The sequence below is a fragment of the Melopsittacus undulatus genome, chromosome Z, assembly GCF_012275295.1.
Source record: "Melopsittacus undulatus isolate bMelUnd1 chromosome Z, bMelUnd1.mat.Z, whole genome shotgun sequence".
Lineage (NCBI taxonomy): Eukaryota > Metazoa > Chordata > Aves > Psittaciformes > Psittaculidae > Melopsittacus > Melopsittacus undulatus.
In genome coordinates, this window is record NC_047557.1 from 80737216 (window position 1) to 80762550 (window position 25335).

Sequence of the window (25335 nt, forward strand, 5' to 3'; positions counted from 1 at the left end):
GATACAATAACTATGAACTGTGGCTACCAATTGCAGGTGCACAGTATGTAACAAACACTCAGTATATCTTAGGTGGATAGAAAAGTGATTTCAGTAGAAAATTTAATAAAAATTTTCTTTCAAACATTATGTTGACATAATAAAAAATGTCAACAGAAAACAATCTATTGCTGTTTCCCTGCACTTGGAGGAAGAATCTCATAGGAAGCTCTTCCACTTCAGTGCCCTGGATCAGACCAGCTGGTTAGGGATCCTCCTTCTCTCTGCCCTCCGGAGGCAGCACCACAGTGCCGCCAGGAAGGACCTGGACGAAGGCTCTTCACATGCATCATACAGCATCTGCTTCGTTTTGAGCACCAGGGAAGAGACCAAGGGGCTGCTGTCATTCTCCATGTTTTGAAGGGCTGCGATGGAAAGGAACAGAGCCACTGTCACAGCCCAGATCTGCAGGGGATCTGAAGAGTCCCTCTAGCCAGGGCCACTCCCACCCCACAGCAATTCCCACAGCCAGGAGGGAGGCAGGGGTACCAGGATTAGATGGAAGGTGTTGCCCACCAGTGTCCCACGTGCTCCTCAAATCTCTCTACTCTGCCCACGCCATCCCTCACCCACAGAGGGCGCAGAGCCCTCCTAGGCCAGGCCAGGGATTATAGCTCCCTACCCAGGGCCTTTCCTCCTACCCACAGGCACCCCACTGCCCTCCCTCACCTTCATTAATGACCAGGATCTTCTCCTTGCGCCCATCCTTCAGATGCTGCCCAGCGAGCCCTAGGCACACACAGCCAGTCACAGATCCTGCTGACCTGACCACCCCAGCAGCCCAGTTCACCCCCACTGGCCCGCTGGGCAAGGCTGAGCCCGGGGTAGCTCCTGGAGCGTGAAGTGGTCATGAGGGACCCAGCCCCACATCAGTCACATCGGGCAGCTGGGGCTCTGCAGCTGCCTGGTGGATTTGGCAGTAGCTATGGCTGGGGCTGAGCTGCTGAGGTGCAGTGAGGGACCCCCAGGCAGCTTGTGGCTCACCAATGAACCTGACGGCCGCCTCGCGCAAGGGCTCCTGTGGGCTCTGCTGATACAGCAGGCTCTGATGCAGGTACTCCTCCAACCTCCTTCTGCTTCTCTTCAGCTAGAGCGAGCACACAGGGACAGAGTTGACACAGACACTCCCCCTGCACCCAGGACTGGCCTCCCCTGCCAGGACACCTGCAATGCCCAGCCAGCAGCTAGCTGGTGCCAGGGTTTGGAGGGAGCAGAGGGCAGCATGCTCCCTGGCCAGGGTGCTGCAGTGCCACCCTGCCACCAAAGGCCAGTGGGGAACCCCTGGACTCGGGGGGGGGGGGGGGGGGGGGGCGGGGGAGGGGGGGGAAATGGGACCCCTGTGCCCTGCAGGCAGGCAGCACAGGGCTGCCATGGAGGGCAGGGGGAAAGCTGCTAGCCCCATGTGCTGGGGACTGGGGGAGAGAGGCTTCTCCAGGCTGGCTTGCAGGGCTTTGGGGACATCCTTACCATGCACTTGGCAGCCCCCCATATCTGCTCTGTCTGCAACAGCTTCTGGAGCTGCTGCCACCTCAGGAACTTGGCAGCTTCAACGACAGCTTCCTTGGAGGCCTTCAGAGCAGCAGAGACAGGGAGATGGCACCTCTACCCAGGAAAGAGGACCTGGAGATCCCTGGGCTGAGTATGAGGGCAGCAAGGGTTGGGGTCAAAACCTGGCCTTAGGCACCTGCAGGTGCTGCTGGAAAGCCCACAGGGCCTCCAGTGCTCAGGTCTTTATGGCCAGCACTGCTGCTGGGCGATGCTGGATGTGGTAGGGCAGGTGTAGGGTATGTCCCTATCCCCCTTCACACGGGCTGCCAGCTCTGCGGCTGCAGGCAGGAAGGGGCTCTGAGAGGGCTCCAGATGCAGCACATTCAAAGAGCTCAGAAATGCCCACCTGAGCCACACTTGAGTCACTGTCATGCAGGTGGAAGAACAAGGGCAGGAGGCTTCTGTGCACATCCTTCCTCATCTGCTTTTTGTGAGACCTGAATGAAACCCTCATCACATCTCTGCTGAGGAGGATGGACTGCTTTCGCACGCAGCTGCTCGCCTAGGACGAGAGAAGTAAGAGGAGAGGACCTCAGCCCTCGCTTCTCCAAGCCACTGAAGTGAGAAGAACCACCACTCACAGGCCAGTGAGCACACATGGAGAGGGATGCACCATCCCTGAGCCACACACACATGCCACCCAAGGGGCTCTCTCGCTGCCTTACATTTTCAAAGAGTGGCAGGAGCATGTTGAGCAGCTGCAGAGCAATGGGGCCAGCCGTCTGCCTGTCTACCACGCAGAGGATGTTGCTGAGGACAGTCAGGGCGGCCTTCATGACGTCGCAGTCATCATCCTGCAGTTGCTGCATAACGGCTGGCAGCAGGCCTTGCAGAGACATAGCCTTTGCCTATGTGAAACACGCTTTCTTGGTGACACAGTTGAGGAGGACAGCACCAGCAAAACCACTCCGCTTGCAGAGGGGCAGACAGAGATCTCCCCATGTGCAGCACAGCCCAATGCCCTGCCTTTTGTGTTCAGTGGCTGAGGGGCTGCTGAACAGGGCAGTGGGGGCAGTGGGCACAGTTCTCACCACTCCTGATTCCTGGCACAGCCCAAGCACACCGCTGCGCACACAACCACCTGCTGCCCAGGCCCAGGCAGATGCCCTCACTGAGCCTGGCTGCCCCTGCTCACCTGCTTAGGTTTCTCAGACAGCGTGGCGAGGCTTGTGATCGCTACCTTGCGCAGCACTGAACTCTCGCTACGCAGCCGCATGTGGAGGACATACAGGATGAGGCTATCGTCAATCTTCAGCCTGGTGCAGTCCAGGAGCTGAAACACACCCAGAGCAGAGTGAGAGCCCAGCACAGCAGCAGAGCTCCTGGAAGGCCCAGGGCAAGGCACCAGAGCTGGGCACAGCTCAGACGGGAGGCAGTGGCACCCTTGCCACCTCCCCTCTGCCTCATGCATGTGGCCCAGCTTCCCCCTGCCTGCTCTTGAAGAGGAAATACTTGCCACCAGGCCCACCTCAATGAAGACAATAATGGCACAGATGTCCTCATGCGATCGTATGATTCCAACCGCCTCTTCACATATGGAGGTGCAGCTGGCCCGTTCTTTATGCTTCAGCACTCTAGCAGGGGGAAGAAGGCATTGGCAGCACTGAGACAGGCAAAGCTCTCTGGGCCTATGGTGCCACACAAGTCACGGCTTGGCCACACAAGTCACGGCTCCATCTGCACCTTGTGTTGGCGGCTTGCACCCCACCACCTGTGCTGAAGAGGATCATGCAGGGGACCCTTTCCCTCCAGTGGGGAAACAGCAGCAGACGCAAGGATGGCTGACAAAGCTCTTACCTACTCAGGACCCTGATGCCACTGGGGTAGTCGTAGGGGCTCATGAGCATGTCCCAAGCACCCTCCCCTTTGATGTCTTCAACCAGGGAGTCACCACCCAGAAAATGGAAGAAAGCTTGCATGGTCCTCACCACGCACCTGCATGCAGAGCAAAGCATGGTCACGTGTGGAAGCGTGGCCCTGGCTCTGGCCCAGGGCAGACACCGGGGTACAGGAGCAGAGTACCTGCGACGGTTGACTACACGATCCTCAGCCTCCTTATTCAAAATCTTAGAGCAGCAGCAGCCCTCCTGTGGGCTCTTGGTGGTGAAGGAGATCTGCAAGACCAGTGCCATGAAGAGCTCCTCCAAATGTTTCCTTATGTTGCTTTGGTTGGAAGGCACCAGGAAGGCCATGCGCATGACATTAGTTATCTGCAGAAAACACCCAGGGACACTCTCACTGCAGAGATGTCCCTGCAGCATGCCTGGGGCTAGGGGGTTCAGGAGCTGCGCTGACTGGAGGGAGATGCCAGGACAGAGTCCAGCCAGCTGCATGGCCTGGAGCTCCCCTGTGGTGGCATTCAGGGCTTGGTGCCCATTTCTAGCATGGACACATAAGCTTTGATGGTCCTGAGGGAAGAGCTCAGCCAGCCCCATAGCCCATGCTGGCTACGCTGCACTCACCTTCTCCAGCCCCACAGCCTGCTCTTCCCCTCAGGCTTCCTGGCTGCCCAAGCAGCAGGAGGTGGGGAGGGAGGAGGACCCCCAAGGGCAGCAGGGGCAGGCTGCTTGCCAGTCTGCCGCAGGGCCGAGCAGCATGTGCTGCCCTGCCTGGCTGTAGCCCTGAAGCCCTCAGTGACCTTTTGGAGGTCCAGGTTTCGGAGCAGAGGGAGAGGGGAGGAGGAGCTGGTGAGGGGTGCACAGCCCCAGGCAGGGCAGACCAGGCCTCATCCGGACACTCACAGTCAGCAATACGTGGCAGTTGCAGTTTGTCCTGAAGTTGCTCTGCAACATGCTTGTGTGCTGGATCAGTACCAGCGACTTCAGTATTCTGCCCGAAATGCTGGGCTCACATGCCAGCGCGTTCCACATGGCCCCGGTAGTGGTGCGATGCCACAGATCAGAATCAGTGGGGCCATCTTGGCCATAACAAGTTTTGTCTTGGCAGTTCTCAGAGGTCCTAGGATTCGCCTGAAGCTGAAGGGCCATGTCTATGTCACCAGTGATGGAAATCGACAGCAGGCTAGTGGTCACATCCCAAGAGTGCAGCTGGGCCATTTGGAGCAGGGTCTGCATCAGGATGTCCCACAGCGACCTTCTGGTAACAAGCATCAGCTGCCTATAGATGATCTGCATGTAGTCATCCACCTGGCGGAGGCAGAAGTGTGGAGCTGGGTGCAGTGCAGCCACGGCCCCTGCTGCCCCCAAGGACTGTTCCTCTCCTGTCACTCCTTGCCAGCCTCAAAGGCCACTGGACATGTGCCCTGAGGGCACACGCACAGGGCAGTCCAGATGCATGCTGCTTACCTTGGTCAGCTTCAAGCACATCAAGGCTGTCTTCAGCGTGTTGGCAATCACCTGGGTGTTAGAGACTCTTTCTTGTGTCATGTTGCTCAAAACTGTGAGGACTACGTTGTACCTCTCGGAAGGGAGTAAGAAGTTCCCAGGTTCCTAAGGGAGAAAGAGAGGGAAGTGTTGTCACCCTGAGGGCGCTGGTGGCAGAGCAGAGCTAAGCAGTCAGGTTGGCTCTGGGCTGACACAGCCGGGGCAGTGCTGGCCCACCCCCAGGACAAGTGCCAGCACTGGGGGCTGCTCTGGGGTGACTGCAGCCACGGGAGCATGTGTGAGAGACTGAACTGAAATCAGGCTCCACCGTTCATTGCCTCAAAGATTGGTGTGAAAGACTGGCATGAGGAACTGAGGTCCACTGTCTCAAAGATTGCTGTCCATTATCTCAAGGACTCCTGACAGACATGTGCAGACAGCTGGCTGCAAGACCAGCAAAAGTGGATGCATGTGATCAACTAGGAATGTGCGGTACGTGACATTACGAACAGAGGTACTTCCCCCAACACGTAATAAAAGGGGACAAAGGTAATTGCCAGGTGGCCACCCAACAAGGAAGATGAATATGGGCCCTCAGGACACCACTGGATCCATGGTGGTGACCATCTCTCTGCACTCTGAATGCTTGCTTAATTTCTGTCCTCTTTTCCAAACTGTCCTATCACTATATATTTTATAATAATCTTTTTAAAAGAATTATATTTTTATAATAAACAAACTGACCAACTGTGGCGCTTGACCTCATCTGCATCTTAAATTCATTCTGGGAATCACTAAAAAAATATTTCTGACACTAGGTTTTACCTAGTCAGACCTTCAGAGCGTGTAGAGGGAGCTGCCCTGTGGGCTGAAGGCGAGGGGTGGGCTGAGCCACGGGCAAGAGCTATAGAGCTACAGTGTGCTGGCTCTGCCAGGAACCAGAGCTTGCCAGTGGCCAAGATGGCCAGAGCTGCTCCACTGACACTGGGTTAAAGCCTCTGCCTACTCCCTCGTGGAGCACAGGAGGCCTTGCCATCCACCACAATAGCCAAGGCACTGGTTCATGGGAGTGTCCTGCTAGCCCCACAGCCAAAAGCCCCAGCAAGAGAAGGTTCATTACCGCCATTTCATCATTGAGCTCCATAGGCCACAAGCTGTTAACAACTTCCCGCTCCAGAGGCATCTCTGTATCCTCACGTTTCACACAGTAGCCTGGGCAGGAGGGGAAACACAGTGTGAACAACAGTGGCAGGAACAACAGAGAGCTGGAGGCAGCAGGTGAGAGTGTCAAGGAGAGCTGTGCTTGGCTCTCCATTCCATGGGAGCTGGAGATGTGCCAGGGCGGTAGTGGGCCCGTTTATCAGGGGAAGAGAGGAAAACAGCCTCTTAGGCTGTAGAGGGGCAGGAGAGTTCAGTCTGGCTTTCTGCTCAGGAGGAGGACAGAAGCCCAGGCATGCTGCAAGCCACTGGCTCTCCAGCTCAAGGGCTCTCGGGACAGGTCCCAAGCTGCTGCTCCGTAGCAGGCTGTGTGTGCTCTACGGTTTGCACAGCTGCTGCCCTGCTCCAGTGACGGAGGCATTTGCTGCTCCTTCCTCTAGCAGAGGAGGGCGCTAGGGCAGTGCGGTACCTTGCCTGGGCCCTTGCAGCTGGAAAGCTCCAGCCTGCCTCAGTGTCTCTTACTCTGTCGCACCAGAAGGAACCTCTTGAAGCTACACAGTGCCTGGAAAGCCCCGCAGCTGATCTCCTGGTCCTCCTCAGCACAGGACAGGGCAAGGTACCCCACTGCGTGCCCTAGGAAATCCAGAGGCTTGTTTCTGGAGAAGCGCCGCATGCCGTATTCTGCATTGAAGTGCTGTGGGAAAGAGGAAGCGGCAGTAGCAGGGCCAAGCTGTGGCAGATGGGATGAAAGCCTTAACCTCTAAGAGCAGCCCCCAGGCCAAGTGCCACGTGAGCAGCTGCACCGCACGGTCACTGCACTGCACTGGCGGTCAAGCCAGGGCAAGGACTGTGCTGTCTCCCTATGAAGGTAACTCTGGAAGGGTTCTGCCTTCTCGCCCTGTGAGCCCCTTGGGCTGGGGTAGGTGTCTGAAAGAAGACTGAGACCCTGGATCTGCTGCTCCTCCAGACTCATAGTCAGCTGACAGAGCCCTCCTTCACCAGCTGCAGGACTCCCCATCTCCAGGGGAGGGAGGGCTGCCAGAGCTGCATCTGCAAAATGCTCTCATGCCCAGCCAGGGACAGCACTGGCTCCTGGGAGAAAAGGCACAAGACAGAGTGCAGCTCCCAGACAGAGGACCAAAGATGCTGGTGCAAGGTTTAGCCTTGCTGAATCCCCTACTGTCCTGCACCCAGGCTTCCCTTGAAGGGGGCCCAGAGTGGTCAGCTACTCTGTGGCACCAGGAAGGGGCAAGCGGTAGCCATAAGTCACCTTCATCAGAGGCTCCTTACCTCCAGCATTGAAGAGGACGATAAAAAGTAGGTGAGGCGTACAATCCACCCTACAGCCTTTCGGCGCTTAGCCACGTCCTCAGATGCCTGTGATGGGCAGCAGAACCTGAAAAGGGAAAAGCTGCAGGTTTGCCGTGGGAAACAACAGTGACTCCCAGAGCAGGGGTTCTGTCAAGCATCTCATGCTGTTTATGCAATGTGCTGCCAAGGTTTCCCATGGTCCAGAGCAAGACCTGGAATGGGGTCCATCCATGTTGTGATCTGGGGACCACTGCCAGCTGTTGGTGACTTGCTGTAGTCAGGGAAGTTGCCAGACCCCATCCCCAAGGCACCTCTGCCCCCTTCCACATGCAGCTCCAAAAAGGCTCCCTCTCCAAGAAGACCAGAACCTCTGGCAGGGGCTGCAGAAGGGAGGCCAGGCCCATGAGTAGGCCAGAAGAGAAGACCTTCAGGGCTGAGCTCCCATTGCACTATGCACCTTGTACTATGGCCGTATCCTAGAGCATCCCCACCCTGCTGGCAAATGGGGAGGAGAACGTGAACAGGGCAGACAGTGAGGGCAGTGGCCTCAGCAGTGCCAGAAACTCTTTTCACCCCTTGGCCTGGGGGGCGCATGCTTTAGAAGGTCTCATCAATTTAGGGTAAGGCAAGGAAGACATCCCGTGAGCTCTGCTCTTGGTAAACGCCTGACCTGCAGTATTTTCTCTGTTATGAAGATGCAGGATTTCTGTGAAGCACCATGTATCAGCGCCTCCAGCACACTGTCAAGGGTTTTCAGGATCTGTAAGGAGAGACATAGACAGACACAGATACACAGAGATGCAGCAGGTTACATGCTTCTTCCTTGCAAAAAGTTTGCTTGCCTGCCTTGCACCTGAGGTGGCCCTCAGCTGGTGCCCAAAGGCTCTGGTGCCCAGGGGAGGCCTCAGGGTCTCCCTGGCCTTCCTTCTCCTGTTGGCTTCCAGCAGTCAAAGTCAGTGAGGGGACCATGCAGAGGACAGGCTGTCAGGCTCTCTGCAGCTCAGCCCACATTTACCTGGTCGTAGAATGGAGTACACTGGCTGATCGTCTCGCTTGCAACAAAACTGAAGGTGTCACCTATGTATTTGCAGAGGTGGTTATACAGCACACTTTCCCTGTATTTGCTGCAAGGAGAGAAGGTGCCAGCTGGATGCAAGGGTTTCTACACTGGGAAGGTGGCCACAAACACTATGACCAGCAGTCCCCACGGTTGAACCTACACAAGGTAGGCAAGGCATCTCCTCCCTCCCCCCGTTCTGCTGAGTCAGGGACAGAGGGCAGCCCTGGGCAGTGAACCCTGAAGCCCTTTCCATCTCCTGCCTCTTCCTTCAGAGGAAAAAGCCAAGAGGCGTCGGGTAGCCCTGGAGCATCCACCGCTATCCTGCCTGACCCACTGATGGGCTGAGAGGTGGGAGAGCAGAGGCCCAAAGACCACACCACCAGCACAGGAAATTCCTGGTGCTACCAGGCCCATGGGAGGCTCTGGCCTGGCCAGGCTCTGGGACAGGTACCTCAGTGCAGCGATGGCAAGCAGGGCTTGCTGCCACATCATGGTGTCCATGCTGTCGAAGGTCTCGTTTTGCATTAGTGCCTGCAGAGGGAAAGCATGGCTGGATCCGGGGCACAGCAGCTGCCAGTGCCTGGCACCGGTCTGCCAGTCTGCAGAGTGGGCAAAGTCTGCCAGTCAGCTCCAGGACCCACAGCAGCCCCCTGCTCTGCAGTGGCCCCAGTGGCAGGAAGAGCTGTTCCCACAAGGCCTGTCCTACTCTTCCGCTGTCTGTGCCCAGATGCCTGAGTGCTGTCCTTATCACCGGTCCGGTGCTTGGCCATCTCTGCTCCTTTCCCTTAGCCCCGCTGGGAGGGCCACTCACCTCCAGTTTACTCAGCAGCTCATGGGATGTTGGGCTCTGGTACCTTCCTTGCACTGAGGCTCTGCAGAGCATGTCGATGGAGGCCAGAAACTTCATCTTTGAGTCCTGATCCTGTCAGTCCAGGAGAAGAGAGACAGAGAAGAAGGGTGAGGGGGCAATGGTACAGACAGCAGGAGTGAAGGCTTGAGGGGCTGCAGCAGTGGTGCAGGGGGCCAGGAGGGGAACAGCTCTGCACTGCCAGAAGCCCTTCAGGAGCCTGTGTGTAGGCAGCACCTATCTGGGAGCTGCTGGCACAGCTTTGCTGACAAATTCTGCCATTACCCTTCTGGTGCTTTTGACAAAGTCCATGATGTAGTCGTGGGCCTCCTTTTCCTCATCCTGCAACTGGATGCTAGAGGCAGCAGCAGCTACACCTGATGAAGAGCAAGAATGGGGAGAGTTGTAGGCAGGGGTAGGAGGTAGAGGGAAGAGATGGGGTCCTCTCTCCAGCCCTGCCCCGGCTGCTGTGCCCACAGCACACCCTGGGCCAGGGTGCTGATGCCCTGTCCATCTCCTCCAAGATGCTGCCAGGAGCAGGGTGAGAAAGGTGCCAGCCCTGCAGCCCCGCTGCCTCCTGCCCATGCACCTGCTTCTCCTTGCCCTGTTCTGTGCCCCAAGGCCATTCTCTGGGGTCCTGTTGATACCTACTTATGTAATCGATGGTGACACTCTGAGATTCCTCCATGGGCATTGCCTGGGTCTTTCTGACCACTGATGGTCACCGCCAGCTGCCCCAGCAGGGGCTCCTGCACAAGCTGCTTGGCTCTTCTCTCCTCAGAGTCCTGGTTCCTGTGGGACTGGGCACACTACTTGCCCTGAGGGCCCCACTGTTACGCAGCACCCAGGCCAGGGAGGGAATGTATCTTGGCCTGCATTGTGACCTATGTGCTGCAGGGCGGAGCACCATGTGTTGCCCCGCCTGGCTGTGGCCCTCAACCTCAAGTAACCAAGAAACCACATTTTCTTCCACCTTATTTCTTCTTTTCATTAACAGCTAGAATTTCACTGAATGGTTCAGGCTGGAAAGGAACTTCAGATCATCCAGCTCCTCAGAGGAGACTGAGGGAAAGCCATTCATTCAGCCTGTAGAGGAGAAAGCTTCAGGGCAGACCTCACAGCAACCCTCCACTACCTACAGGAGGACATGAAGACAGAGACAGTTTCTTCACAGCAGTGGATGGTGGGATAATGACAGACAAGAGGCTTCGAGAGACATTCAGACTGGAAATAAGGAAAGCCTTTTCCCTCATAAGGACAGCAAAGAGATGCACAGGTTGCCCAGAGAGACAGTGCTGTCTCATGCCAGGAAGATGTGACTGGACAAAGCCCCAAGAACCTTGGTCTGATGCTGCTTTGAGCACGAGGTTCAAGCAGAAGCCTCTAGAAGTCAGTTCCCACCCAAGATACCACATGATCCTGTGAGTAGGCCACCTCCCACAAAAAGGTACATACAAGTCTTTGGAAGCAAAGATTTCACAAGGTGTCAAGGAAAATGCTTGTGCACTAAGAACTGGCTTTTCTCAGAGATGCCAGGGTCTCTAAAACTGCAACTGTGGAAACCCTTGAAGGGGAAATGGACTCAGGCTTTCCACATCCTAAACCAATGCTTCAACTCTGCAACAACAGCAATGCCACAGAACAGGTCCAGTAGCATGCATCACCCCCTACACTTTTGTGTCTACCCCCTACACCTTGTGTCTACACACCACTTGTTTTCAACTACTGGCATCCCTTTTACCTTTGGGCATGAAAACAGAACACTTTGCACAACAGAGTGGCGCCACAAAAAAAAATAGAAAAAGAAAAAAAACCCACAAAAAAAAATCCCAACTTTCCAGCTATAAGCTGGAATAAAGGAGAAAACAAACAGCCAAAGCAACATCCAAGTCAGATCTAGCTCTCTGCTTCACTCCCAGCTGGAGCACGTTGTTCTCCCTTTGAGAGAAAGCTCCTTCTTCAGAACATAACCACACCCAGCCTAGCCCAGGCACATAGTATCGAGTAGAAAAGTATACTTTTTCGGAAGACATTAGATAAAGAAGCTGTTCTCGGCTCCAGCCACACGCTCAGCAGTAGGCCCTCTAGGCAAGAAAATCCGAACGCCGCTAGAGACTGGCGCAGGGGCAGGAGCCACTGGGCGCCTGCCACGTACAAGATGGCCCCCGGGCTTGCCGCCACAACGCAACATGGCCCCCGGGCTTGCCGCACACACAAGATGGCTCGTGCCTGCATATAGACGCTGGTGGAACATGTTATTTCTGTAAATTGTCTCTGCTTTGCAGTCTTTCCAGACAGACTAAGTCTTTCCCAAATAAAAAGAAAGATTTGCATTTCTGGGGATAAGGTTCAATTTTCTCCCCAGTGAGAAAAGGGAAAAGCTACATTTCGGGAAGAGAGAACAGGGCCACCCCTTTTGGGCAAGCCAAAATGCATTTTACTGGCCTGGAGATGCCTCTTCTAGATAAGGTGTCATCTTCAGTTCAGCACCTGACTGTTAACAGCTCTTGATGAACAGGAGTGTTGCTGATGAACACAGATGCCAGACAGGAAAACACTGATTAAGTTCCTGCATGTATTTTCAGTCGTTGTTTAGTAAATCTAGAACCATAGAACAGCTAGGGTTGCAAAGGACCTGCTGACCTGGCCAGGCTGTCAAAATAACTCAGCCTTTGGTGCCACCAATCCTGGACATTCTCCTTGGATCCTTCAAACACAACAAAGATTGGTTGTTCCTGTTTGTTTTAAGAGGGGCACTTTGTCCCAGGCCCAAGATACAATAACTATGAACTGTGGCTACCAATTGCAGGTGCACAGTATGTAACAAACACTCAGTATATCTTAGGTGGATAGAAAAGTGATTTCAGTAGAAAATTTAATAAAAATTTTCTTTCAAACATTATGTTGACATAATAAAAAATGTCAACAGAAAACAATCTATTGCTGTTTTCCCTGCACTTGGAGGAAGAATCTCATAGGAAGCTCTTCCACTTCAGTGCCCTGGATCAGACCAGCTGGTTAGGGATCCTCCTTCTCTCTGCCCTCCGGAGGCAGCACCACAGTGCCGCCAGGAAGGACCTGGACGAAGGCTCTTCACATGCATCATACAGCATCTGCTTCGTTTTGAGCACCAGGGAAGAGACCAAGGGGCTGCTGTCATTCTCCATGTTTTGAAGGGCCTGCGATGGAAAGGAACAGAGCCACTGTCACAGCCCAGATCTGCAGGGGATCTGAAGAGTCCCTCTAGCCAGGGCCACTCCCACCCCACAGCAATTCCCACAGCCAGGAGGGAGGGCAGGGGTACCAGGATTAGATGGAAGGTGTTGCCCACCAGTGTCCCACGTGCTCCTCAAATCTCTCTACTCTGCCCACGCCATCCCTCACCCACAGAGGGCGCAGAGCCCTCCTAGGCCAGGCCAGGGATTATAGCTCCCTACCCAGGGCCTTTCCTCCTACCCACAGGCACCCCACTGCCCTCCCTCACCTTCATTAATGACCAGGATCTTCTCCTTGCGCCCATCCTTCAGATGCTGCCCAGCGAGCCCCTAGGCACACACAGCCAGTCACAGATCCTGCTGACCTGACCACCCCAGCAGCCCAGTTCACCCCCACTGGCCGCTGGGCAAGGCTGAGCCCGGGGTAGCTCCTGGAGCGTGAAGTGGTGTCATGAGGGACCCAGCCCCACATCAGTCACATCGGGCAGCTGGGGCTCTGCAGCTGCCCTGGTGGATTTGGCAGTAGCTATGGCTGGGGCTGAGCTGCTGAGGTGCAGTGAGGGACCCCCCAGGCAGCTTGTGGCTCACCAATGAACCTGACGGCCGCCTCGCGCAAGGGCTCCTGTGGGCTCTGCTGATACAGCAGGCTCTGATGCAGGTACTCCTCCAACCTCCTTCTGCTTCTCTTCAGCTAGAGCGAGCACACAGGGACAGAGTTGACACAGACCCTCCCCCTGCACCCAGGACTGGCCTCCCCTGCCAGGACACCTGCAATGCCCAGCCAGCAGCTAGCTGGTGCCAGGGTTTGGAGGGAGCAGAGGGCAGCATGCTCCCTGGCCAGGGTGCTGCAGTGCCACCCTGCCACCAAAGGCAGTGGGGAACCCCTGGACTCGGGGGGGGGGGGGGGGGGGCGGGGGAGGGGGGGGGAAATGGGACCCCTGTGCCCTGCAGGCAGGCAGCACAGGGCTGCCATGGAGGGCAGGGGGAAAGCTGCTAGCCCCATGTGCTGGGGACTGGGGGAGAGAGGCTTCTCCAGGCTGGCTTGCAGGGCTTTGGGGACATCCTTACCATGCACTTGGCAGCCCCCCATATCTGCTCTGTCTGCAACAGCTTTGGAGCTGCTGCCACCTCAGGAACTGGCAGCCTTCAACGACAGCTTCCTTGGAGGCCTTCAGAGCAGCAGAGACAGGGAGATGGCACCTCTCCCAGGAAGAGGACCTGGAGATCCCTGGTGAGTATGAGTGGCAAGCAAGGGTTTGGGGTCAAAACCTGGCCTTAGGCACCTGCAGGTGCTGCTGGAACAGCCCACAGGGCCTCCAGTGCTCAGGTCTTTATGGCCAGCACGCTGCTGGGCGATGCTGGATGTGGTAGGGCAGGTGTAGGGTATGTCCCCTATCCCCCTTCACACGGGCTGCCAGCTCTGTGGCTGCAGGCAGGAAGGGCTCTGAGAGGGCTCCAGATGCAGCACATTCAAAGAGCTCAGAAATGCCCACCTGAGCCACACTTGAGTCACTGTCATGCAGGTGGAAGAAACAAGGGGCAGGAGGCTTTGTGCACATCCTTCCTCATCTGCTTTTTGTGAGACCTGAATGAAACCCTCATCACATCTCTGCTGAGGAGGATGGACTGCTTTCGCACGCAGCTGCTCGCCTAGGACGAGAGAAGTAAGAGGAGGAGGACCTCAGCCCCTCGCTTCTCCAAGCCCACTGAAGTGAGAAGAACCACCACTCACAGGCCAGTGAGCACACATGGAGATGGATGCCCATCCCTGAGCCACACACACAGCCACCCAAGGGGCTCTCTCACTGCCTTACATTTTCAAAAGAGTGCAGGAGCATGTTGAGCAGCTGCAGAGCAAATGGCCAGCCGTCTGCCTGTCTACCACGCAGAGGATGTTGCTGAGGACAGTCAGGGCGGCCTTCATGACGTCGCAGTCATCATCCTGCAGTTGCTGCATAACGGCTGGCAGCAGGCCTTGCAAGACATAGCCTTTGCCTATTGGAAACACGCTCTTGGTGGACACCTTGAGGAGGACAGCACCAGCAAAACCACTCCGCTTGCAGAGGGGCAGACAGAAGATTCCCCATGTGCAGCACAGCCCAATGCCCTGCCTTTTGTGTTCAGTGGCTGAGGGCTGCTGAACAGGGCAGTGGGGGCAGTGGGCACAGTCACCACTCCTGATTCCTGGCACAGCCCAAGCACACCGCTGCGCACACAACCACCTGCTGCCAGGCCCAGGCAGATGCCCTCACTGAGCCTGGCTGCCACTGCTCACCTGCTTAGGTTTCTCAGACGCAGCGTGGCGAGGCTTGTGATCGCTACTTGCGCAGCACTGACTCTCGCTACGCAGCCGCATGTGGAGGAAATACAGGATGAGGCTATCGTCAATCTCAGCCTGTGCAGTCCAGGAGCTGTGCAAAACACCCAGAGCAGAGTGAGAGCCCAGCACAGCAGCAGAGCTCCTGGAAGGCCCAGGCAAGGCACCAGAGCTGGGCACAGCTCAGACGGGAGGCAGTGGCACCCTTGCCACCTCCCCTCTGCCTCATGCATGTGGCCCAGTTCCCCCTGCCTGCTCGAAGAGGAAATACTTGCCACCAGGCCCACCTCAATGAAGACAATAATGCACAGATGTCCTCATGCGATGTTAGTGATTCCAAACCGCCTCTTCACATATGGAGGTGCAGCTGGCCCGTTCTTTATGCTCAGCACCTCTAGCCAGGGGAAGAAGGCATTGGCAGCACTGAGACAGGGCAAAGGCTCTCTGGCCTATGGTGCCACACAAGTCAGGCTGGCCACACAAGTCACGGCTCCATCTGCCACCTTGTGTTGGCGGCTTGCACCCCCCACCACCTGTGCTGAAGAGGATCATGCAGGGGACCTTTCCCTCCAGTGGTGGAAACAGCAGCAGACGCAGGATGGCTGACAAAGCTTTTACCCTACTCAGGACCCTGAAGCACTGGGGTAGTCGTAGGGGATCATGAGCTGTCCAAGCACCCTCCCTTTGATGTCTTCAACCAGGAGTCACCACCAGAAAGGGAAGAAAGCTTGCAGGTACTCATCACCACGCACCTGCATGCAGAGCAAAGCATGGTCACGTGTGGAAGCGGGCCCTGGCTCTTGGCCCAGGGCAGAACCGGGGTTACAGGAGCAGAGTACCTGCGACGGTTGACTACACGATCCTCAGCCTCCTTATTCAACTCTTAGAGCAGCAGCAGCCTCCTGTGGGCTCTTGGTGGTTTGGAAGGAGATCTGCAAAGACCAGTGCAATGAAGAGCTCTCCAAATGTTTCCTTATGTTGCTTTGGTGGAAGGCACCAGGAAGGCCAGGCGCATGACATTTAGTTATCTGCAGAAAACACCCAGGGACACTCTCACTGCAGAGATGTCCCTGCAGCATCCCTGGGGCTCGGGTTCAGGAGCTGCGCTTGACTGGAGGGAGATGCCAGGACAGAGTCCAGCAGCTGCATGGCCTGGAGCTCCCCTGTGGTGGCATTCAGGGCTTGGTGCCCAGTTCTAGCATGGACACATAAGCTTGATGGTCCTGAGGAAGAGCTCAGCCAGCCCCATAGCCCCGCTGGCTACGCTGCACTCACCTTCTCCAGCCCCACAGCCTGTCTTCCCCTCAGGCTTCCTGGCGGCCCAAGCAGCAGGAGGTGGGGAGGGGGAGGACCCCCAAGGGCAGCAGGGGGAAGGCTGCTTGCCAGTCTGCCGCAGGGCGAGCAGCATGTGCTGCCCTGCCTGGCTGTAGCCTGAAGCCCTCAGTGACCTTTGGAGTTCCAGGTTTCGGAGCAGAGGGAGAGGGGAGGAGGAGCTGGTGAGGGGTGCACAGCCCCAGGCAGGCAGACCAGGCCTCATCCGGGACACTCACAGTCAGCAATACGTGGCAGTTGCAGTTGGTCCTGAAGTTGCCTGCTGCAACATGCTTGTGTGCTGGATCAGTACCAGCGACTTCAGTATTCTGCCCGAAATGCTGGGCTCACATGCCAGCGCGTTCCACATGGCCCCGGTAGTGGTGCGATGCCACAGGTCAGAATCAGTGGGGCCATCTTGGCCATAATAAGTTTTGTCTTGGCAAGTTCTCAGAGGATACTAGGATTCGCCTGAAGCTGAAGGGCATCGTCTAGTCACCAGTGATGGAATCGACAGCAGGCTAGGGGTCACATCCCAAGAGTGCAGCTGGGCCATTTGGAGGCAGGGTCTGCATCAGGATGTCCCAAGCGACTTCTGGGTAACAAGATCAGCTGCTATAGATGTCTGCATGTAGTCATCCACATGGCGGAGCAGAAAGTGTGGAGCTGGGTGCAGTGCAGCACGGCCCCTGCTGCCCCAAGAACTGTTCCTCTCCTGTCACTCCTTGCCAGCCTTCAAAGGCCCACTGGACATGTGCCCTGAGGGCACCCGCCAGGGCAGTCCAGATGCATGCTGCTTACCTTGGTTCCAGCGTCAAGCACATCAAGGCTGTCCTCAGCGGTTGGCAATCAACTGGGGTTAGAGACTCTTTCTTGGTGGTCATGTTGCTCAAAACTGTGAGGACTACGTTGACCTCTCGACGGGAATGTAAGAAGTCCAGGTTCCTAAGGGAGAAGAGAGGGAAGTGTTGTCACCCTGAGGGAGCTAGGTGGCAGAGCAGAGATAAGCATGTCGGGTTGGCTCTGGGATGGACACAGCCGGGGCAGTGCTGCCACCCCCAGGCAAGTGCCAGCCCTGGGGCTGCTCTGGGGTGACTGCAGCACGGGGAGCATGTGTGGAGAGAAACTGAAATCAGGCTCCACCGTTCATTGCCTCAAAGATGTGTGAAAGACTGGCATGAGGAAACTGAGTCCCAACTGCTGTCTCAAAGATTGCTGTCCATTATCTCAAGACTCTCTGACAGACATGTGCAGGACAGCTGGCTGCAAGACCAGCAAAATGGATGCATGTGATCAACTAGGAATGTGCGGTACGTGACATTGACGAACAGAGGTACTTCCCCCAACACGTAATTAAAAGGGGACAAAAGGTAATTGCCAGGTGGCCACCAACAAGGAAGATGATATGGCCCTCAGGAACCACTGGATCCATGGTGGTGACAATCTCTCTGCACTCTAGGCTCTGATGCAGGTACTACTCCAACCTCCTTTCTGCTTCTCTTCAGCTAAGCGAGCACACAGGACAGAGTTGACACAGACCTCCCCCTGCACCCAGGACTGGCCTCCCCTGCCAGGACACTGCAATGCCCAGCCAGCAGCTAGCTGGTGCCAGGGTTTGGGGGAGCAGAGGGCAGCATGCTCCCTGGCCAGGGGTGCTGCAGTGCCACCCTGCCACCAAAGGCCAGTGGGGAAACCCCTGGACTCGGGGGGGGGGGGGGGGCGGGGGAGGGGGGGGAAATGGACCCCTGTGCCCTGCAGGCAGGCAGCACAGGGCTGCCATGGAGGGCAGGGGGAAAGCTGCTAGCCCATGTGCTGGGACTGGGGGAGAGAGGCTTCTCCAGCTGGCTTGCAGGGCTTTGGGGACATCCTTACCATGCACTTGGCAGCCCCCCATATCTGCTCTGTCTGCAACAGCTTCTGGACTGCTGCCACCTCAGGAACTTGCAGCTTCAGCGACAGCTTCCTTGGAGGCCTTCAGAGCAGCAGAGACAGGGAGATGGCACCTCTACCCAGGAAAGAGGACCTGGAGATCCCTGGGCTGAGTATGAGGGCAGCAAGGGTTGGGGTCAAAACTGGCCTTAGGCACTGCAGGTGCTGCTGGAAAAGCCCACAGGGCCTCCAGTGCTCAGGTCTTTATGGCCAGCACTGCTGCTGGCGATGCTGGATGTGGTAAGGCAGGTGTAGGGTAGGTCCCTATCCCCCTTCACACGGGCTGCCGCTCTGCGCGGCTGCAGGCAGGAAGGGGCTCTGAGAGGGTCCAGATGCAGCACATTCACAAGAGCTCAGAAATGCCCACCTGAGCCACACTTGAGTCACTGTCCATGCAGGTGGAAGAACAAGGGCAGGAGGCTTTGTGCACTCCGTTCCTCATCTGCTTTTTGTGAGACCTGAATGAAACCCTCATCAATCTCTGCTGAGGAGGATGGACCGCTTTCGCACGCAGCTGCTCGCCTAGGACGAGAGAAGTAAGAGGAGAGGACCTCAGCCTCGCTTTCTCCAAGCCACTGAAGTGAGAAGAACCACCACTCACAGGCCAGTGAGCACACATGGAGAGGGATGCACCATCCCTGAGCCACACACACATGCCACCCAAGGGCTCTCTCGCTGCCTTACATTTCAAAGAGTGGCAGGAGCATGTTGAGCACTGCAGAGCAATGGGGGCCAGCCGTCTGCCTGTCTACCACGCAGAGGATTTGCTGAGGACAGTCAGGGCGGCCTTCATGACGTCGCAGTCATCATCCTGCAGTTGCTGCATAACGGCTGGCAGCAGGCCTTGCAGAGACATAGCCTTTGCCTATGTGAAACAACGCTTTCTTGGTTACACAGTTTTGAGGAGGACAGCACCAGCCAAACCACTCCGCTTGCAGAGGGGCAGACAGAGATCTCCCTCATGTTGCAGCACAGCCCAATGCCCTGCCTTTTGTGTTCAGTGGCTGAGGGGCTGCTGAACAGGGCAGTGGGGGCAGTGGGCACAGTTCTCACCACTTCCTGATTCCTGGCACAGCCCAAGCACACCGTGCGCACACAACCACCAGCTGCCCAGGCCAGGCAGATGCCTCACTGAGCCTGGCTGGCCCCTGCTCACCTGCTTAGTTTCTCAGACAGCGTGGCGAGGCTTGTGATCGCTACCTTGCGCAGCCTGAACTCTCGCTACGCAGCCGCATGTGGAGGACATACAGGATGAGGCTATCGTCAATCTTCAGCCTGGTGCAGTCCAGAGCTGAAAACACACCCGGAGCAGAGTGAGAGCCCAGCACAGCAGCAGAGCTCCTGAAGGCCCAGGGCAAGGCACCAGAGCTGGGCACAGCTATCAGACGGGAGGCAGTGGCACCCTTTCCACCTCCCCTCTGCTCATGCATGTGGCCCAGCTTCCCCTGCCTGCTCTTGAAGAGGAAATACTTGCCACCAGCCCACCTCAATGAAGACAATAATGGCACAGATGTCCTCATGCGATCGTATGATTCCAACCGCCTCTTCACATATGGAAGGTGCAGCTGGCCCGTTCTTTATGCTTCAGCACTCTAGCAGGGGGAAGAAGGCATTGGCACCACTGGACAGGCAAAGCTCTCTGGCCTATGGTGCCCACACAAGTCACGGCTCCATCTGCACCTTGTGTTGGCGGCTTGCACCCCACCACCTGTGCTGAAGAGGATCATGCAGGGGACCCTTTCCCTCAGTGGGAAACAGCAGCAGACGCAAGGATGGCTGACAAAGCTCTTACCTACTCAGGACCCTGATGCCACTGGGGTAGTCGTAGGGGTCATGAGCATGTCCCAAGCACCCTCCCCTTTGGATGTCTTCAACCAGGGAGTCACCACCCAGAAAATGGAAGAAAGCTTGCATGGTCCTCACCACGCACCTGCATGCAGAGCAAAGCATGGTCACGTGTGGAAGCGTGGCCCTGGCTCTGGCCCAGGGCAGACACCGGGTACAGGAGCAGAGTACCTGCGACGGTTGACTACACGATCCTCAGCCTCCTTATTCAAAATCTTAGAGCAGCAGCAGCCCTCCTGTGGGCTCTTGGTGGTGAAGGAGATCTGCAAGACCAGTGCCATGAAGAGCTCCTCCAAATTGTTTCCTTATGTTGCTTTGGTTGGAAGGCACCAGGAAGGCCATGCGCATGACATTAGTTATCTGCAGAAAACACCCAGGGACACTCTCACTGCAGAGATGTCCCTGCAGCATGCCTGGGTCTAGGGGGTTCAGGAGCTGCGCTGACTGGAGGAGATGCCAGGACAGAGTCCCTCCCAGCTGCATGGCCTGGAGCTCCCCCTGTGGTGGCATTCAGGGCTTGGTGCCCATTTCTAGCATGGACACATAAGCTTTGATGGTCCTGAGGGAAGAGCTCAGGCCAGCCCCATAGCCCATGCTGGCTACGCTGCAACTCACCTTCTCCAGCCCCACAGCCTGCTCTTCCCCTCAGGCTTCCTGGCTGCCCAAGCAGCAGGGAGGTGGGGAGGGAGAGGACCCCCAAGGGCAGCAGGGGCAGGCTGCTTGCCAGTCTGCCGCAGGGCCGAGCAGCATGTGGCTGCCCTGCCTGGCTGTAGCCCTGAAGCCCTCAGTGACTTTTGGAGGTCCAGGTTTTCGGAGCGAGGGAGAGGGGAGGAGGAGCTGGTGAGGGGTGCAAGCCCCAGGCAGGGCAGACCAGGCCTCAGCCGGACACTCACAGTCAGCAATACGTGCAGTTGCAGTTTGTCCTGAAGTTGCTCTGCAACATGCTTGTGTGCTGGATCAGTACCAGCGACTTCAGTATTCTGGCCCGAAATGCTGGGCTCACATGCCAGCGCGTTTCCACATGGCCCCCTGTAGTGGTTGCGATGCCACAGATCAGAATCAGTGGGGCACCATCTTGGCCATAACAAGTTTTGTCTTGGCAGTTCTCAGAGGTCCTAGGATTCGCCTGAAGCTGAAGGGCATGTCTATGTCACCATGATGGAAATCGACAGCAGGCTAGTGGTCACATCCCAAGATGCAGCTGGGCCATTTGGGAGCAGGGTCTGCATCAGGATGTCCCACAGCGACCTTCTGGTAACAAGCATCAGCTGCCCTATAGATGATCTGCATGTAGTCATCCACCTGGCGGAGGCAGAAGTGTGGAGCTGGGTGCAGTGCAGCCACGGCCCCTGCTGCCAACCCAAGGGACTGTTCCTCTCCTGTCACTCCTTGCCAGCCTCAAAGGCCACTGACATGTGCCCTGAGGGCACACGCACAGGGCAGTCCAGATGCATGCTGCTTACCTTGGTCAGCTTCAAGCACATCAAGCTGTCTTCAGCGCGTGTTGGCAATCACCGCTGGGTGTTAGAGACTCTTTCTTGTGTCATGTTGCTCAAAACTGTGAGGACTACGTTGTTACCTCTCGAAGGGAGTAAGAAGTTCCCAGGTTCCTAAGGGAGAAAGAGAGGGAAGTGTTGTCACCCTGAGGCGCTGGTGGCAGAGCAGAGCTAAGCAGTCAGGTTGGCTCTGGGCTGACACAGCCGTGGCAGTGCTGGCCCACCCCCAGGACAAGTGCCAGCACTGGGGGCTGCTCTGGGGTGACTGCAGCCACGGGAAGCATGTGTGAGAGACTGAACTGAAATCAGGCTCACCGTTCATTGCCTCAAAGATTGTGTGAAAGACTGGCTGAGGAACTGAGGTCCACTGTCCAAAGATTGCTGTCCATTATCTCAAGGACTCCTGACAGACATGTGCAGACAGCTGGCTGCAAGACCAGCAAAAGTGGATGCATGTGATCAACTAGGAATGTGCGGTACGTGACATTACGAACAGAGGTACTTCCCCCAACACGTAATAAAAGGGGACAAAGGTAATTGCCAGGTGGCCACCCAACAAGGAAGATGAATATGGGCCCTCAGGACACCACTGGATCCATGGTGGTGACCATCTCTCTGCACTCTGAATGCTTGCTTAATTCTGTCCTCTTTTCCAAACTGTCCTATCACATATATTTTATAATAATTTTTTAAAGATTTATTTTTATAATAAACAAACTGACCAACTGTGGCGCTTGACCTCATCTGCATCTTAAATTCATTCTGGGAATCACTAAAAAAATATTTCTGACACTAGGTTTTACCTAGTCAGACCTTCAGAGCGTGTAGAGGGAGCTGCCCTGTGGGCTGAAGGCGAGGGGTGGGCTGAGCTTGTCAGGAGCTGTTAACAGTCAGATGCTGAATAGAAGATGACTCCTCATCTAGAAGAGGTATCTCCAGGCCAGTAAAATACATTTTGGCTTGCCCAAAAGGTGTGGCCCCATTCTCTCTTCCCAAAATGTAGGTTTTCCTTTTTTTCAGTGGGGAGAAAATTGAACCTTATCCCCAGAAATATGAACCTTTCTTTTTATTTATGAAAGACTTAGTCTGTCTGGGATGACTGCAGAGCCAGTACCACTGTGGTCTGAAAAGCAGATTCATTCTTGGTGTGCAGTAAAGCAATTCAGCACACTCAGGAGAGGTACTGTTTTTTCAGGCTGGGTGCTCAGTGGACTGTTACACAAGTCAATCACATCAATGCGCCTTTCTTATTACATTTATACACAAAAGGTACACGTAGTACAGTCCCAGCAACAGTAATCAGTTGTAACCTACATATAATTGTATTATTTGCTGTGTCGTTCCTTCTAATTACTGTACGTGCTCTGTGGAAGAGCCTACACCTGGACCAGGGCCTTTCTGAGCTGCGGATGTGATTTTTAGTATTATAATGGAGGCAGTTCACTTTATGATACCTTGAAAGTTAGTTCTTTTCCCAAGTTATGTAATCAAATGGTGACTTGGCCAAGCTGTCAAACAGGTTGTCCTTGATACAGTCAATCCTGGATGTTCTCCTTTGATCTTTTCAAATGGGACCAGGACATGGTTTTCTCTTACATATTCCTTATTGTCCCATGTTCAAGATCCTATACATACACTAAGGATGACTACCAACAGCAGATATGCAATGTATTATGTTGACAAAAACACATTTTTGCATAGTGTGTTTTGTTTTGTAAATAAATCCTCTCTGGAGGTCTCCATTTCATTCCTACTGGTGCCACTGGAGGAACTGATGAAGTGTTCAGACATTGCCACAGCACACAGTGCACTGGCTCTGAAGTCACAAACAGGTTCTTCCAAATCAGTTACTGTGATGATAAGTTCCCCCTCCCTGTCCCCACCCTTCCTCCCACCCCAAACACCCCCCACTCCCCACCCCCCCGACCTTTATTTCTTGACATTCTGAACAAGTAACAACCATCAGTGGTCATGGTAATGGATGCATCTGGTCTGGTCATGATAGCTGCAACTCAGTTCTGGGGAGACGGATGACAACACAATAGCCAAAGGCTAATCTCAACAATGTGCTCACACATCCCCCACCCCCTGTAGTTCTGGTTAAGGTCCAAGTTTCTGTAGTCACATGACTGAGTCAATTATCTCACTCCATAGCTAGTGGGCAGCACAGAGCCCATGGAGCTATCCTGCATGACAGCAGGCTGCAGTCCAGGATCTCCCCTAGAGTAGGGATGCCTGTCAAGGTTACTCCTCACAGCTGAGAGATTTCTTGGTGCAAGAGATCCTCAGTAAGTGATTAACAGCATGTTAAACTCTGAAGTCTTAGCTAAGTGATGGAAAGGATTGACTGTACACATACAACCCTTTAGACACAAACCATTGACCAAGTGTGAAGTCTTGATCCCGCTACACCTAGACTCCTCTCTGAGAAGGAGTTTAAAATGCAAGGGGTCCCTTTCTGAACCTTATGACTTGAGGAGGGAGTCTCCCTGACAATCTGACTCTGTCCTCTATGCAGTAAATACTCAAGTGTACCTTGCCATTGAATCTTGTTAAACCACTGCCACATTTACTAACAATTTTTTTACAAACATATTTCTGCTTCTCTTACAAGTGAAGTGTGTCACTCCATATTCAACAATGACTTTATCACATTCACCTGGATGAGCAGAGGAGGACAGAAGAAAGGGAAAAGGAAAACCCTTGCAGCCACTGTGCCACAAGATTAGTGTGGATATGTCATGTTGAAGAGCATATACTCCTGACGTAAATCCTTATGTGATCAGGGAGGGAGATGTCAGCTCTAATGATAACCAGCTCGATAAAATAAATAAACTTTCAAGCAATTATTTAAAAAATAAAACTACGGGCATAATCTGGCAACATACTGATGGCTGGAGCAGGCATGCATCACGATAAAGGAAAATCCCACCAGTACAGTTTCCTTACATAAGCAGATAACTCATACAGCACTGATGATTTGTACCAGAGAAAAGCACTCTAATCCCTGGCCTCCAAGTTTGCCATAAAGCTCCCATTAAGATCAGATGGCTGTGCACTCTGGCTCTCTCCAGCCCTCTTGTTAACGGTTCCATTAGGTAACGAAGGTTTTTACCTCCCAGGGCAATGATGAGGAAGAAGCCACATAGTGCATAGACCCTTTGTTTTCCCAACAGAGCTGGCACAGTGAACCATGGTGATCCAGTCAGGCTCTGCCCCATGGTCATAGGGGTCATATCACAGCTGTCAAACAGAGTCATAGGGCTTGAGCCTCTGTGGGAAGGTTGTAACCTTTCTAAACACAAACCCAGGGGGTGTGGTGTGCTGCACATGTCCCCATCTCATGTAGCACAAGCCTGTGGAGCACCTGCTGTATAGTAGCAGAAGGAATCCTGGATAGATATTCTGGGACATTAAAATTTACTTGCCCTCTGTCCACAGATGTGTCTTCTTTACTGGTATGACTCTGTGCTTATGCCCAGAGATAATGCATCTGGTTTATCCCACTTCCTATAAAAGCTCATGTCTTCTTTTGGTCAGTGGAATGGAAATATTGTGCTCTATATCTGCAGTCACATTGGGAATGTGAATGCAGCAAAGGTCCACTCTGTCTTTTAAATATCCACAGACACCATGCTCTTTAAGTAACAACATGTCTAATGCCATTCTGTTCTGCATGGTCATTTTGGTTGTCACCTGTAATTGCAAATTTAAATCTCTGAATCCCTTCTTCATTATTCTAGCTAATGTTTTCGTTTGACCAATCAGGTTGTTTCATTATCTCTTTTTCCTGACAAGTAATTGTTTTGTTACTTTCTGGAAGTGAAAATGTTATTATTCCCCATTCAATTGATTCTCTGGCTGCCTTTGGTATTGGTAAGTATGCCCTTATTTTACTTGTATTTTTCATCTTTGCAAAATCTTCAATTAGGCCTA

The 25335-nt window shown here is 54.7% G+C and overlaps 2 protein-coding genes across 3 annotated transcripts; both read right to left on the reverse strand.

Annotated features, from left to right (window-relative positions):
* Window positions 1-73: 73 nt before the first annotated feature.
* LOC117437892 (maestro heat-like repeat-containing protein family member 7) lies at window positions 74-7440 on the reverse strand. Its single transcript, XM_034072554.1, has 15 exons — window positions 7359-7440; window positions 6591-6762; window positions 6031-6122; window positions 4893-5036; window positions 4329-4733; window positions 3610-3797; window positions 3385-3522; window positions 3056-3161; window positions 2723-2860; window positions 2253-2435; window positions 1934-2089; window positions 1507-1608; window positions 1024-1126; window positions 709-768; window positions 74-404 (listed from the first exon to the last, which is right to left on the reverse strand). The coding sequence occupies exons 1-15, from the start codon at window positions 7365-7367 to the stop codon at window positions 232-234; spliced, it is 2169 nt and encodes a 722-aa protein (XP_033928445.1). The 5' UTR covers window positions 7368-7440; the 3' UTR covers window positions 74-231.
* LOC117437895 (uncharacterized) lies at window positions 7427-10220 on the reverse strand. 2 transcript variants are annotated; one of them, XM_034072561.1, is made up of 7 exons: window positions 9938-10220; window positions 9572-9663; window positions 9251-9361; window positions 8891-8970; window positions 8395-8503; window positions 8050-8139; window positions 7427-7464 (listed from the first exon to the last, which is right to left on the reverse strand). In XM_034072561.1, exons 1-7 carry the CDS (start codon window positions 9978-9980, stop codon window positions 7438-7440), a joined length of 552 nt encoding a protein of 183 aa, XP_033928452.1. In that variant the 5' UTR covers window positions 9981-10220; the 3' UTR covers window positions 7427-7437. The 2 variants fall into 2 exon arrangements, with proteins under 2 accessions (XP_033928452.1, XP_033928451.1); XM_034072560.1 differs by having other exon boundaries at window positions 9572-10220.
* Between the last annotated feature and the right edge of the window lie 15115 nt (window positions 10221-25335).